General features: G+C 34.5%; 1 protein-coding gene across 1 annotated transcript; it reads left to right on the forward strand.

Moving 5' to 3' along the window:
- The first annotated feature begins 1,986 nt into the window (after nt 1-1,986).
- On the forward strand, nt 1,987-14,218 carry LOC131198106 (vomeronasal type-2 receptor 26-like). Its single transcript, XM_058182614.1, has 6 exons — nt 1,987-2,141; nt 2,861-3,149; nt 9,018-9,884; nt 10,928-11,149; nt 11,469-11,595; nt 13,320-14,218. The coding sequence occupies exons 1-6, from the start codon at nt 1,987-1,989 to the stop codon at nt 14,216-14,218; spliced, it is 2,559 nt and encodes an 852-aa protein (XP_058038597.1).
- The last annotated feature ends 1,092 nt before the right edge of the window (nt 14,219-15,310 follow it).

Below are 15,310 nucleotides of genomic sequence, written 5' to 3' on the forward strand. Positions count from 1 at the left end.
TGATTAATTTTCTTATCTTTTTCACTGGATCAGAAACTATTCTAAGAATAAGCCTGTGGCAACACATGTAGTTACTGCTTACAGTATTCTCCAGATACAAAATTTATGCTGCCAATGACCCAAACTAGGTATCACTATCTTGTATTTCAGGATTTAAAATAAATTTAAAATAGAGTTAACTAAGAGTAGGTATTTCTTTATCAATTTCTTATCTGCTCCTATTAATAACTGGTCTAGTTCTGTTGGTTCTTTATTAAAGCTGTAATTTTTTCATCATAACATGATTGTATTTGCATTTGTGGCTACCATGCAATTTCTTAAGATAAGATATTTGTTTGTTTGTTTCTTAATATATGATATATGAACTTCTCAAGATGTAAACCTCAAAGTAGGGAACATTATTCCTTTGGATATGGTATAACTCTCCAGATATCCCAAATTGAAAAGAATACTAATAAATTAAAAAAGGATTCCCCCAAAGTGTACTAGTTTAAATAGTTGTACTTTCAAAGGTAAATTATACTCCACTTTACAAAATGCAGTGTACAATAATCCACATTTTACTTTAGGATCATTCTATGGTTGCTTTTAGTTTTGTCTTGGTTCTTTGCTCTTTGTATGATTCTCTTGTCTGTGGAAATGAACTGTGAATGAGTGGATACATAATATTATTTTCAGTCTTTAGGAAAAGTTGATATTTAATGGATATAAAGCAAATATAAATTATATATATTAATTTGTAATCATAGATATAGGCAGTGGTGGGATTCAGCCACTTCACACCACTTCGGGAGAACCAGTTGTTAACTTTCTGAGCAGTTTGGTGAACTGGCTGTTGGAAGAAATCATTAGGGCAGAGAACCAGTTGTTAAATTATTTGAATCCTGCATATCGGTGGTCATCAACTTAAACCATTCAAAGATATAATGAAATTGAACAAATGATGGTTAGCACAAGTAGGTATGTGGTTGCTGTAGGGCACAGAAGTGCCATAGAGGGGCCACAGTGGGCAAAAATGTGACAGAAAGTTACCTCAGACTGCAGGCAAGTACATCGTTACCACAGAAAATATATTTCAGTGTGGAAATTCATCCAGCTTTACGAAAATAGAATAGGAAGGAAAATCTGGAATCTCTCTCTCTCTGTCTCTCTCTCTCTCCCTCCCTCCCTCCCTCCCTCCCTCCCTCTCTCCCTCCCTCTCTAAATGCTCCAGTTTCTGAACTGTAATGAATTATTTTTTTAAAAAAATATTTCCAAGAGCTAATTTGTTCCAGGTGCTGATACTTATTCCTTTCATTTCTGCCAATTATGCTAAAATACTGATTAAATTTATGATGAAGTGCATGAATATCACGTCTAATATAGTTGGCAGTTAAGAAGCAAAAAGAAAATTGCTCCTTGGAACCCTGACAGTAGTCTTGACTTTTGTTATCTCTCCTCCCAGTACTCAATTTCCAACAAATGATAAATGTGTTTTCTGTAGAAATTCCAAACAAAACTTAATAATTTCTTACTCAAGCAGATTCATGAGAAAATATTTTTTTCAAAAATAACAAATGTGGTTTGTGTATAAATTCCACAAAGAATACCAATTCTGAATAAATAACAATTCCCTATTGACTGAATTGGTTCAAGGAGCATAATTAAATTAGCAGGTATGAAACTGCTGCTGCTCCCACAAATCAGTGCAGTAACATATTCAGTTTATTATAGCATAAATATGACCCCAAGCAGTTGAAAATGAAGATAAGGAAGGGTGGTGTTAATACTGTATGTTCATCCATATTTAACACTTAGAACTCTAAGTCTGTAGAGAGTTGTCCTTGTATACAGGTGTTTTTTTTAAAAAAACCATGACAACTGTGATAACCATGGCTAGATAGAAAAGAACCTGCAGAAGGAAATGTTTTATTAGTATTCAACATGTTAATAGCAGTCGTAATCGTATTAACACTACTTCAATACATGGCATATAAACCACTCGCTATGAAATGCAGTGTCAAGTATCCAGGACAACCACTTCACAAATATCATCAGAATGGAGACTTCATTCTTGGGGAGATTGCATCTCATGGACTTTTCCTCTCATATGCCAAAGATTTCACAAAAAAACCTCTGCCACCCTTACCAGAAGAGCTTGTGTAAGAAATTTGTACATCATTCTAGTTTATGTTTGGCATGTAGTGTTTTGTCGTCTTCAAACTATAGAAAAATATCAATGCAACTAAAAGAATTTTCAATAGGTAGGCAGCTTTGACTTGGATATTTACACATAACTTTCACTGTAGAGTTTGCTACAATGCAGAAAGAAAGTATTTATTTTTTCTAAATGTTATTTTAAAGAAATATTTGTTCACCACTATGTATTTTTCTTTTAGTCAAAAAGACTCTTTCCAGGTCCAACAAGTTAACTTTTAAGGTTTTGAAAAACATTTTCAAATAATACTTTAAGAAAAGTTTTGAAATATGAATATGATAACATTAAATTAACCCTCTTCCAAATTCCTGTATCACAGCAAGTTCCTCGGTTCATCTGATTTGGGTTTCAATGCATCTTTCTACCCTATTCAAGTTATTTTCAGTTTAACTGTTCTATGAGATATATATATCAATTGTCTATATATTTACCAGTTTTTCCCCTCAGATTTATTCTTTGTAAGAGTCATAACATTGAAAAATCTCTTTTTCATGAGGTTGATTACAAAAAGTTGTAATGTACACTCAAACTTAGAAAAATATTTTATGATGCCATAAAATGGTACTGAAGAAAAATAGTAATCCATAATACATGTGACAATAATCCATTAATGTTTGGACATGTGAAGCATTTCACTGACATACAACACAATTCTCATTGTAGAATACTTCCAATGAATTACCAGCATATCCTCGCTTTGGCTTTTGCAGTAAAGGAAATCAATGAAAATCCTCAGATATTACCAAATATAACATTGGGATTCCATATTTATAATAATTATTACGATGCAAAATGGACGTTTTATTCCACAATGCTACTTACCTATACACTAGAAAGATTTTTTCCAAATTACAACTGTAATATGAAGAAACTCCTTGCAGTGATTGGTGGATTAGATTCTCATACTTCTCTTGATATGGCAACAGTCCTGGAAATCTACAAGATTCCTCAGGTAGCACATACATAAAACACATTATGTTTTTTTAATGTCATTACTGTTGTTCTACTGGATGCCCTTTTGCACTTTTAATGTACCTGAATCAGCATACTTGTACTATATGTACAGTAATATCCAATTTAAGAGTATAGAACCATTGTTCAGTTTTTAACTTTATATATGATACTTGATTTACCAATTATTTGTCTTATATTTGAAAAAAAGTTAATTAATAATGATATCATTAACCTTCCTATTTTTAATAAAAGATATAATTGAATCATTAAAATGAATTTTCCAACTTCTGAGTTTTTCACAGCATAATAGTTCATCAATCTAAATATTTAAAAATCCCAGAAAACTGAGAAGAATTAGATACTCTTTTCATGTATTCTAATTATGTTTAAACTTTTACATGTTATCTCATATATGATGGATAAATAAATAAATAAATAAATAAATAAATAAATAAATAAATAAATAAATAAATAAATACATTTATTATAGACACTGGTTTTGCAAGAGGATAAAAATAGATTCAACTCCCTACAAAAACTACAGATAAAATGAATATAATGTTGCAGAGAGAACGTTACTCTTAGCATCTGAAAAAAAAATTATTAGGGAGAAACTGTTAATTGTACACTCTATCTTCTGGGATAATGGGAAAATTACCAACTCCTTATTATACCACAAATCATGAACCCTTTCTTTCTTTCTTTTTTTTATTCAAAAAGTTTTACAAAAAATTTTCCCCCCCTTTCGCCCTCTCCCCTTCCCCCTCCCTTCACAACCTCCTCCCCCCCACAACTTCCCGGAACGAACACAAGGTATAGTTAAAAATAAAACAAACATATGCTAAAAAAATTTCATCCCAACTTAATTATACTCCTACAATTCTCATCAGTTCCTAACTTCCCCCCAAAACAATCAAAAATAATACATCATAATCATTCAAAAGTAGTCTGATAACTCTTAGTCTGATATCTACTTTGAATATAGTCAAGCCATTTTTTCCATTCCTTTAAGTATCTTTCTTGCATATTGTCTTTCAAATAGGCTGATATTTTCGCCATCTCAGCCAAATTGGCAATTTTCAATATCCATTCTTCTATTGTAACTTTGAGTTTATTAAGTACTTTTGATCTGATAATTTAATATATGTTTCTTGTAAGCAAATTACATCACTTTTAAATTGTTTCAAATAATGAAATATTTTTCTTCTCTTCTGAGCTGAATTCAAACCATTGACATTCCAGGTCAAAATTTTATTTGCCATTATTGGCCTGCTGAAGCTTTTGAGCGATCAGCTGAAGATCGTCCTCCCATATCTTCAGCCTTGCTCCTCCCACTGCTTCTGTAGCAGAATCCTGAACTTTACTTTGAGTTTGTTGCTCCTTTTCTTTACGCTTGAGGGCTCCCCTCGTCACTCTTTGTTCTTGTGGTTGTTCCTCAGATGGTAACATCACTGGGATCACCTCAGCTTCCACACCCATTTGAGTCTCTTGAATTCTTTTTTCTATTATTTCTATTTCAAGTTTCAGCACAGTAGAAAGAAAATCTTTGGCCTTAAGCACTGTATCAATATGATATCTTCTTCCTTGATAATACACTGTCAAACCAACTGGAACCTCCCATCTAAATTGAATCTGGTATTTCTTAAATTCTTGTGTAAAAAATGTAAAGTCCTTTCTATCCCTTAACATCTTGGGAGGAATCTCTTTCAAAACCTTCAGCTCCTGTTCTCCTATTTTCAAATTTTTCTGAAATGCAACTTGCAAAATTTGATTTCTCACTGTCCTTTTCAAAAAATAAACCACAATGTCTCTAGGAAGTTTCTTCTGCCTGGCAATCCAGGAATTTACTCTATATATTTTGTCAATTTGATAAGCAACCTCTTGTGGATCAAGTTCAATAAGTTCAGCCAGAACTTCTGATAAATTTTTTTTTAGATCTTCCCCTTTCTCCTCGTTCAGACCCCTAATTCTCAGAGCTCCTTCCATCATTCTATACTGCATCACCACCATTTGATCTTCATTTTTGTCCAATTTGATTTGCATTACCCCCATTCTATTTTCTATTTGCTAATTTGACTGAGCAATTTCTTGCACCTCCTCCTCCACCACCTCCAGTCTTTTTGCCAAACCTTGGAAAGCCATCAAAATATCTTCTCTTATTTTTTTATTATTCTCTTTTATTTCTTCTCTTATTTTCTCATTATTGTCCATCATCTCTTTAAACCTCTCTAAAAACACTTTCCCTTGCTCTTTAATCAAATCTTCCAAAGCTAGTTCAGAACCCCTTCTACCACCAGTCTTAGGTGGTTTAGTAGCCATTTCAATTTTTAAAAGTCACAAAATTTAAGTCTAGAAACTTCTCTTTTCCCCTTTAAGTATAGGAAAGCTCACTTCATTACAATCCACTGATCACGAACCCTTTCCTGTGAAGTTTCAACTAAAATGTTGGGATTTTATTTGGTAAATAGAATTCCTGAAAAACTCAACACTATCTTTCATATTATTAAATCAATCAAAGAGATCCAGAAGTACAAAAATGAAAAGACAGTGAACTGGTGTTTACAATTATAGCAATAGCACTTAGAGTTATATATCATTTCACTCTGATTTTACAGACCTCTCTAAGTGGTTTACAGAGTCAGCATATTGCCCCCAACAATCTGGGTCTTTATTTTACCCACCTTGGAAGGATGGAAGGCTGAGTCAATCTTGAGCCTGGTGAGATTCGATTTGACAAATTGCAGATAGCTGGCAGTCAGCAGAAGTAGCCTGTAGTACTGCATTCTAACCACTGTGCCACCACCACCCAAATTATGTTGTGATATCTCAAGAAAGCAGAAAGTAATTGAACAGAGAATTTAGAGAAGAGTAAGAAAAAACAGAGTTATATCTAAATGAGTAATACAAGGAAACTGTGTAGAAGTAAATGAGAAGGACAACAGATCTATTAAAAATGTACTTTCAATATCAGCTTATAAACCTTAGCAACAATATGTTCATTATTACCACACAATAAAGTTTTCAATTCATTTTTTGCAAAGTCCATAACTTTTTAAATATAATTTAAAACTTTATTTCAGTTGTAGATATTGAATCCAGTGATACATTCTTCTGATTCCAACTCTTCTTTGGATTTGAGGATAGGTTCATCTTGTATTATTTGATCATAGGCCCACCACTCTGATTTTGACATTTTGATATTTATGTCTCTTATTTTCTCATCCTGTCTAATAACCCTATTCCCCTATTCAAATACTCCTATTCAATACCCCTATTCAAAATTTCCATGCAAATATAGACAATAAGGGAGATAACACGTATTTTTGTCTCATACCTTTTGGAATTTCATATAGTTTAGTTAAGTCTCCACTAATAATAATAACTTTAAACTTTGAATAAATGTCTCCTGAAGTCCATATCTTCCAAGACTTTGAAGATAAAAAACTAATTTAAATTTCAGGAATATTAAAGCTGCTTTTTTCTCATTGTGGTATTGTAAGAATTCAATAATATTTAAAACAGATCTCACATTATCTCTTAACTAGTTGTTATTGTTTTTGGGCAAAAAGTTTGATTGATTTTTATGGATATATGACTGTAAGATCTTCTTTAATCTTTCTGTCAATGTTGCAGCAAAAAATTAATAATCATTGGTTAGTAATTAAATTAGTTTGTAGATTTTTGTCCTCAGAACATCTTGGTGATGGGAACTATGAGAAAATTAATAGTAGTGCAGATTCAGTAAATAGTTTGACAGTGTTGATGGAATTATTTGTTTAGTAGAGTGATGGCCTTCGGGAAAAAACTGTTCTTGTGTGTAGTTGTTCTGATGTGCAGTGCTCTATAGCGTCGTTTTGAGGGTAGGAGTTGAAACAGTTTATGTCCAGGATGCGAGGGGTCTGTAAATACTTCCCCCAACACTGTCAAACTATTTACTACTTTTGCACTACTAGTAATCTTCTCATCGTTCCCATCACCCATCTCCTTCCACTTATGACTGTATGACTGTAATTTTGTTGCTTCTATTCTTACAATTGATATTGATTGTTTCCTGATTGCTTACTTGTACCCTATGACTATCATTAAGTGTTGTACCTTAGAATTCTTGATGAACTATCTTTTCTTTTATGTACACTGAGAGCATATGCACCATAAATTCACAAATTCCAATCACACTTGGCCAATAAAAAGTTCTATTCTATTCTATATGCTAGAAATGTAAATGTAAAGAAGGAACATTTTATCATCTATGGTGGACCTATGGCAAAGCAAACAAATATTGAAGTAAGATTCACATTGTAATACAAAATATTATTAAAGTGAATATAAAGACAAAACCAGAGGCTTTTCTCTTAGGCTTAATGGACAAAGAATTTGAAAAAAAAAGGAATTTGATGTTATGTATGCTGATAGCAGCAAGAATCTCTCTGTGCAAAAATGGAAAGATACTTTAATTCCCAAAATGGATTTTTGGAAAAGCTGATGGAATTAGCAGAGATGTAATACAGCTAGCTTTGTTTTCAATTGGAAACCACTTCTGAACTTTGTGTTTGAAGTGGAAAATAAAGAATTGTTGACTTTGGATTTTGCTGATTAGATAGGTTTGTTGTTATAAAAATGGCTAAAAAGTTAAAACTGGATTTTATAATCTTATTTTACTGCACTACAAAGTGTCAGAAGTCAATACTTATTTTCTCCCCCTTCCTTCCTCTACATTTGTTCTCCTTCTCTTTTTCCTCGCTTTCTTTCTCATTTTTTTTGGTATTTTATATTTTAATAAACTAAAAAATTAAAATAAAAAAGGATATTGATGCAATGTGAATAAGACAAAGAAAGCAGAGATCTACAAAAAGAAAGATACAAAAAGAAATTATGCAAATATAAAGAATTATATATTTGCTAAAATACAAAAAGAAATTATGCAAATATAAAGAATTATACATTTGCTAAGCATTTGTTTTGCTATGTTTTAACATACATTTGCTTAAGATTTTTAAATGGTCTGTGACAGAGATCGCATGACATATACTTTAAGGTTTACAGGGGCCTTCCTCCCTCCCTCCCTCCCTCCCTCCCTCCCTCCTTCCTAATTAAAGGCAGATTAAATTATATGCCTTCAAAGTTATTTGAAGATGGAATGTCTTTTCTGCCTGCATAAGCACAAATATAATTTGATGAAAATGATTATTAAAATCACATTGCTTTTATACATTAATTCAATTGCGGTTATATCATTTCATAAGATCAAACAAGAGCAAGGTTGAATTAGATATGCCTAATCACCATATATTATTATAAGTAGTTTTCTTCCTAGAAAAACCACATTTCTCCTTAGGTATCAGTAAAAGTACTTTTTCCACATTCTTCACTAATTAAAGATAAAGGTAAAGGTTCCCCTCGCACATACGTGCTAGTCGTTGCCGACTCTAGGGGGTGGTGCTCATCTCCGTTTCAAAGCCGAAGAGCCAGCGCTGTCCGAAGATATCTCCGTGGTCATGTGGCCGGCATGAGTCAACGCCAAAGGCGCACGGAACGCTGTTACCTTCCCACCAAAGGTGGTCCCTATTTTTTCTACTTGCATTTTTACATGCTTTCGAAATTGCTAGGTTGGCAGAAACTGGAAAAAATGGCAGAAGCTCACCTCGTTACATGGCAGCACTAGGGATTCGAACTGCCTATCGATCGACAAGCTCAACGTCTAGCCCCTGAGCCACCGCGTCCCTCTCTTCACTAATTAGTGTGACACATAATAAAAGGATAGAAATGCTAAGTAGAAAGAAGTTTTATCCCATGTTTTAAACAGTTTGGCACACCTATGACTATTATACTTGTCCCTTTTCTATCCTTTCTTCACGTATCTCTTCAGCTCACCTACAGTCCCACTCCAGTGATAAAGGACAAATCTCCTGGGCTTCCCTTCTACCAGATGGTTCCTAAGGAAGACCTTCAATATGAGGGGATTCTTTCTTTGCTCCTGTACTTCAAATGGATGTGGATTGGGATGGTTGTCATGGATACTGAGAATGGAGAAAGATTTGTCCAAACAGTGATACCCCTGTTTTCTCAGAAGGGTGTCTGCTTTGCATTCATACAAAAGATCCCCATTCCAACCTTTATAATGAATATTGAGTGGATGCTGAAACAGGGGAACATAATATATGATACACTGAGAAAAAATAACAAAGTTAAGGTGATACTGGCCTACAGTGAATCACATTCCTTGGGATTCTTTCGATTTCTATCCTATTTATCAGATGAAGAAGTAGAAAGTAAACACAAGAACCCCCTGGGCAAAGTATGGCTCACCACAGCCCAAATGGAGCTGACTTCTTTTGGATTTCAAAGAGATTGGGATTTAGACATTTTCCATGGAGCTATAGCCTTCACCTTTCATTCCAATCATGTACCTGACTTTCAGGAGTTTATAGAGAATCAAACACCATCTGGTGCAACAGGAGATGGTTTTATCAAAACCTTTTGGGAGAAAACATTTGGCTGTCTATTTCCAGGTACAGTTGTAAATGAAATAAATGTGAAACATTGCACAGGGGCAGAGAAATTGAAGAGCCTCTCTCCCCCCAGTTTTGAAATGGATATGACTGGTCACAGCTATAGCATCTACAATGCTGTTTATGCTATAGCCCATGCTTTCCAGGATATGATTACATCTAGATTCAGAAACAGGACAATGGTGGATGATGGACTGCAACTTCACAAACAATCATTTTGGCAGGTAATATCAGGTTCATCATTCTCTTGAGTCCTGATTCTCCAGCACAGAAACACAATAACTCTATTTTTCTTTCAATCCTTAAAATCATCCTAACTGAAATGAGTCTTCCCTCTGCTATCCTTTTAGTTCAAAAACAATTTCAATGTGTTGATAGTATCAGTTTTTGTGAACGTATTCGAGGCATTTTATCAACCATCCATAATAAAAATAACAGAATAAAGACTTGGAAGGAATCTTGGAAGGAATCTTGAACCCACTCTATACCGTTCTGGACAAATGGCTGTCTAATCCCTTAAAAACCTGCAGTGATGGGGTACCCACAACTTCTGAAGGCAATTCATTCAACTGATTAATTGTTCTTAGTTTTCTAAAACTAAGAAGAAATTGAAATTTCTTCTATATTCTTCTACCTTTTTTCTATTTATTATTTCTTGTCTGGCCCTCAGGTGCTTTGTGAATAAGTTGATCCCATCTTCTCTGTGACAGGCTCATAAATTTTGGAAAAAACTGTAATCATGTCACCCCCTAGTCCTTCTTTTCACTAGAATAGATATATCCAGTTCCTATAACTGTTCATCATATATTTTAGTGTCCAGCCCTCTAATTATCTTTGTTGCTCTTCTCTGCATTCTAGAAAGAGTCTCTGCATCTTTTTTGTATCACAGTGACCAAAACTAATACTTTTATATATTATTTATTTGTTAAATTTAGTTGCCACTAAATTTAAATTTTAAATGCTAGTCAAGTGGCTACTCAGGGCAACTTAAAATAATAAAATGGGAAAACAAATATTTTGGGGCAGTATTCAAAAGTGCTTTAAGAGATAGAATTTCACTGCCACCCCTCAAAATATTAACAGAAAAAATAAAGACAGACAGAATGAGAAGGGAAACCCCAAAAGTAATGCAAGTAAGAAATGCAAATTATCTTGAATGAATAAATAAATATTTAAATGAATGAAAGCAGAACTGGAGGCTTTCCAATTGTACATGGTTCTAGTCTACAACCTTTTCCTCAACATATGTCTTTTCTTTGTAATTTAGCTCCATCACTTTTTGAGGCAGGTCACATTTAATAACAGTGTTGGATGCAAGATATCCTTTGACCAAGATGGAAAGTTAATAGCTGGATTTGATATCATCAATTTTATTCTTTCTAAAAAGATAACAAAAGTGAAAATTGGAAGGATAGACCCTCAGTCTTCTACAGATCAATCATTCTTCATTGAGGAAGATGCTATAACATGGCACAGCTGGTTTAACCAGGTAGGTTTTTTGGAAGCATTCTGAATCAAAGATATGAAATTGATTTTTAACTATAGAATTAGTTTTAGATTTAGAACTATAGAACTGTAGAATTAGCCATGAAATTTTCAACATTAAATTGATTGATCAGCCTAGACTTCTAATTTTTGTTGTTGTTGCTATTGTACATAAGCATAAACATGATGTTCAAGTTAACATTGCATAGTAATTTGCAATTTTAATTCATGACAGCAATGCTGCAGATAATAAATAAGAGTCCCAAAATACAGTGCTCAAAGACTACCACCTTTTTTTTTGTTATTTTTGATTTATAAGTTAGACACGTCCTGTTTCCGTATGTACACCAAGCTGCTATCCAGGGTCCAGGAAACAGGTCATGGATGGGGAGCCATTTTGCTGCTACTCTTGCATGTCATGTCCAGAAGGAAAGATTTCAGAAAAGGAGGGTGAGGATATTTTGTACCTAACTCCTTATGAAGTGAAAAACATTTTTTTCCAAAAAAAATTGTCTAATTATTCTTTGACTTATACTTATTAATATTAATAATATTACTTATTATATTATTAACAATGGTAGTGTGTAACTCTCTTGAGTTTTTTCAAGTATTTTTCCTAATGTTTTCATTATTCTGAGAACCAGTTTGGGGTAGTGATGAAGATACGAGGCTAGAAACCAGAAATCCATGAGATTTAGTCCCAGAATGGAATTCATACCCTCTTCTTTCATCTTCAACAAAAAAGGAAAGATGAGGAAACAAGATTTTCATGTTAAAATAGCCTTTTAAAAAGTGCCACATAAAAGTGGCACCAATATATGATTACTTAACAGAGAAAGATGGCCCACGGGTTTGCAAGAGTGTGTGTGGATGGGAGAGTGTGTGGATGGTTGACAGGGTGTGTGGGAAGGATGATGGATGAGTGAGAGGTGCTATATGGGTCAAGGAGGGCATTTGGGTGAGTGGGGGTGGATAGTGAAAGATGCCTGGTGGTGCTTTAGAATGTATGAGAAGTTCCATGTGAATCAGATACCTTACTGGGGGGATTGATATAAGTTGGGAAACATACATGACAGTAGTTTGGAGTGCATGAGAACGGCAGTGAGAATCAGTCAGAGATAGCACAAGCAGAATTGTCACATGTAGGGAAGGGTAAATGAGGTTGTGCAATAGGTGTTGTATGGGTTGGGGAAAGTGCGCAGGGGGCACAGTTCAGCAAAGGCAAATGGTGTGTATGTGTGTGGGCTGGCAGGAGTATACGGGGATTCTTTCCTCCCTATTCCTTCCTTCCTTCCTTCCTTCCTTCCTTCCTTCCTTCCTTCCTTCCTTCCTTCCTTCCTTCCTTCCTTCCCTCCTTCGTTCTTTTTGCTCTTTCCATCGCTTTCTTTCCCTCCACAGCAGGCAGATAAGTGGCAGCTGCTGAGGAGGGAGGGATTGTGAGTATGATTGGGAACTATCATAGATCATTAAAATGAGAAATTATTTTTTTTTAATTTTTATTTACATTTATACCCCGCCCTTCTCCGAAGACTCAGGGCGGCTTACACTATGTTAAGCAATAGTCTTCATCCTATTTGTATATTATATACAAAGTCAACTTATTTCCCCCAACAATCTGGGTCCTCATTTTACCTACCTTATAAAGGATGGAAGGCTGAGTCAACCTTGGGCCTGGTGGGACTTGAACCTTCAATAATTGCAGGCAGCTATTGTTAATAACAGGCTGTTTAGCAGCCTGCGCCACTCAAGGACCCATCATGTGACTACAGCAGCAACTTGCAGCAATAGCCTGGCAGGTAAAATAGCCATAACTCCTCAAGGGAGTTATGCTTAGGAGGCATGGATCCTGGATTTTGTAACCATTCTGTAAGATAGCTCATTTGAGCTAAATTGGTTCAAAATTTTTGCTCTTTGATACATTATTTTACCCAGTTAAAGATTGTAAAAATGAGAATTTTAGTAGCACATAGATTTCCAGTAAATATTCACCTATTCACAGTTAAATGAACATTTTCTATGATGTGTAAAATTTTCTTCAGTACATATTGTATCTAGTCCTTTCTATAAGGTTATTATTTTCAAGCTTATTCATGTATGTGTATTCTGTAGATATAAGAATATTTCTAAGATTTATCCATTTATCTGAAACTTAAATAAGACCCTTTCAATTACAGATCTGAATGACTGCTATACTTGCACAGAAGAAAAATATCCCAACAAAAACCAGGATTCATGTATTCTCAAGGACATAAGTTTCTTGTCTTACAAAGAACCTTTGGGGATCAGTTTAGCGTGTTTTTATCTTTTCTGTTTCACAATCACAATTCTCATACTAAGGACATTTTTGATGCATCACAACACTCCTATTGTCAAGGCCAGCAATCGGAATCTTACCTACATGCTCCTGGTCATTCTTCTGCTCTGCTTCCTTTGTGTATTACTATTCATTGGTCAGCCAAGCAAACTGACATGTATTCTCCGACAAACTTCTTTCAGCATCAGCTTCTCTGTGGCTATTTCCTGTGTGCTGGCTAAGACTGTGACAGTGGTCCTGGCTTTCAAGGCAACCAAGCCAGGAAGTAAGATAAAGAAGTGGCTAGGGAAAAGATTGGGCTACACTTTTGTTTTATCTGGCTTCTTAATTCAGGTAGGGATTTGCACTATATGGTTGTCCATCTCTCCTCCTGTTCCAGATGCTGACCTGCACTCAGAGCCTGAAAAAATTGTCCTACAATGTAAGGAAGGGTCCATGATTATGTTTTACTCTGCAAGATGCTATATGGGCTTCTTGGCGATGACCAGTTTTATAGTTGCTTTCTTTGCCAGGAAATTACCAGATACATTTAATGAAGCTAAGTTCATCACTTTCAGCATGTTGGTCTTCTGCAGTGTTTGGCTCTCCTTTGTCCCAACCTACCTGAGCACCAGGGGAAAATACATGGTGGCTGTGGAGATCTTCTCAATGTTAGCCTCAAGTGCTGGGCTGCTGATCTGTATCTTTTTCCCCAAATGCTATATTATTGTTCTTAGATCAGATTTAAACAACAGGCAGCTAAAAAGACAGACACAGTAGTGAATGTGCCCTACAATATGGTGGTAATCTGCAGGTGGACTTCCATGTTTATGTGTGTTTTACTGTAGAAATTCTGCTGAATATTTTTCCAAGCATTTATATTGATTAAATTGTCAAAGGATTATATTTCATTAGGAACACATTCATTTTGAAGATACCTGGAAAAGTAACTAGCGTGTATCTTCAAGTCATCTTTCCCCTTCCCCATTTTGATTTAATAATATGACTATAAGTTTGGATAATAATCATCATCATCAAATTCACAGAAAAGATTTTACTTCAATTTGTATTGCACAGAAATTTCATTACAGCTGGTTTTCCATTTAACCATTCAATTGACTTTTGACACTTAGGACTATCACAGCATGGTCAGATGAACAAAATTTGGACATTTGGCCACCACCAAATATTTACAATAGTTGCAGCATCCTTGGTCACATGATTGCCACCTTCTTACCTGTCTTCCGACAAGCAAAACTATTCAGGGTAATCGTATTCACTGTATGACTACATGATTCAGCAAAAACATTGTAAAATAGGGTATGACTGAATTCACAGCTGTTTCACTTAGCAACAGACATTCTGCTCTAACTGTAGTCAGAAGCAAGAGGTACCTGTATTTGAATTACTAACATTATCTAGTCCAGGAAGGGGGGAGGAGTCAAATAGATCTTATATATGTATCAAATACAGTATATTTCCCCAACTAGAAAAATAATTTTGTTTAGAAGCTAGATTCTCATACAGGAATTAAATGAGTTGTGCTTTATAAATATTAACACAGATATCTTAAATTATTCTCATTTACATTCTAATAATATATAGTTATTATTTTTACCTGAAAAGAATAGCATGTGGAAAGCTAGCATTGGAAGAGTTGATAGACCAAGTGGCTTCTGCTCATTTGCCAGAGAAAGAATGTCTATTTGCACACCTGAGCCCACCATGAACTGTTATTTTATGTCTTGACTTTCTTTTTATAATATAATTTTATTGTACTTATTAGAATTTATAATATAGTGGACCTGAAAATAATGACAAAATAGGAAAGGGGAAAAAGGAAAAGAGAAAAGTGTAGAATAAAGGGGAAAA

Source organism: Ahaetulla prasina, chromosome 4 (assembly GCF_028640845.1).
Source record: "Ahaetulla prasina isolate Xishuangbanna chromosome 4, ASM2864084v1, whole genome shotgun sequence".
Taxonomy (NCBI): Eukaryota; Metazoa; Chordata; class Lepidosauria; order Squamata; family Colubridae; genus Ahaetulla; species Ahaetulla prasina.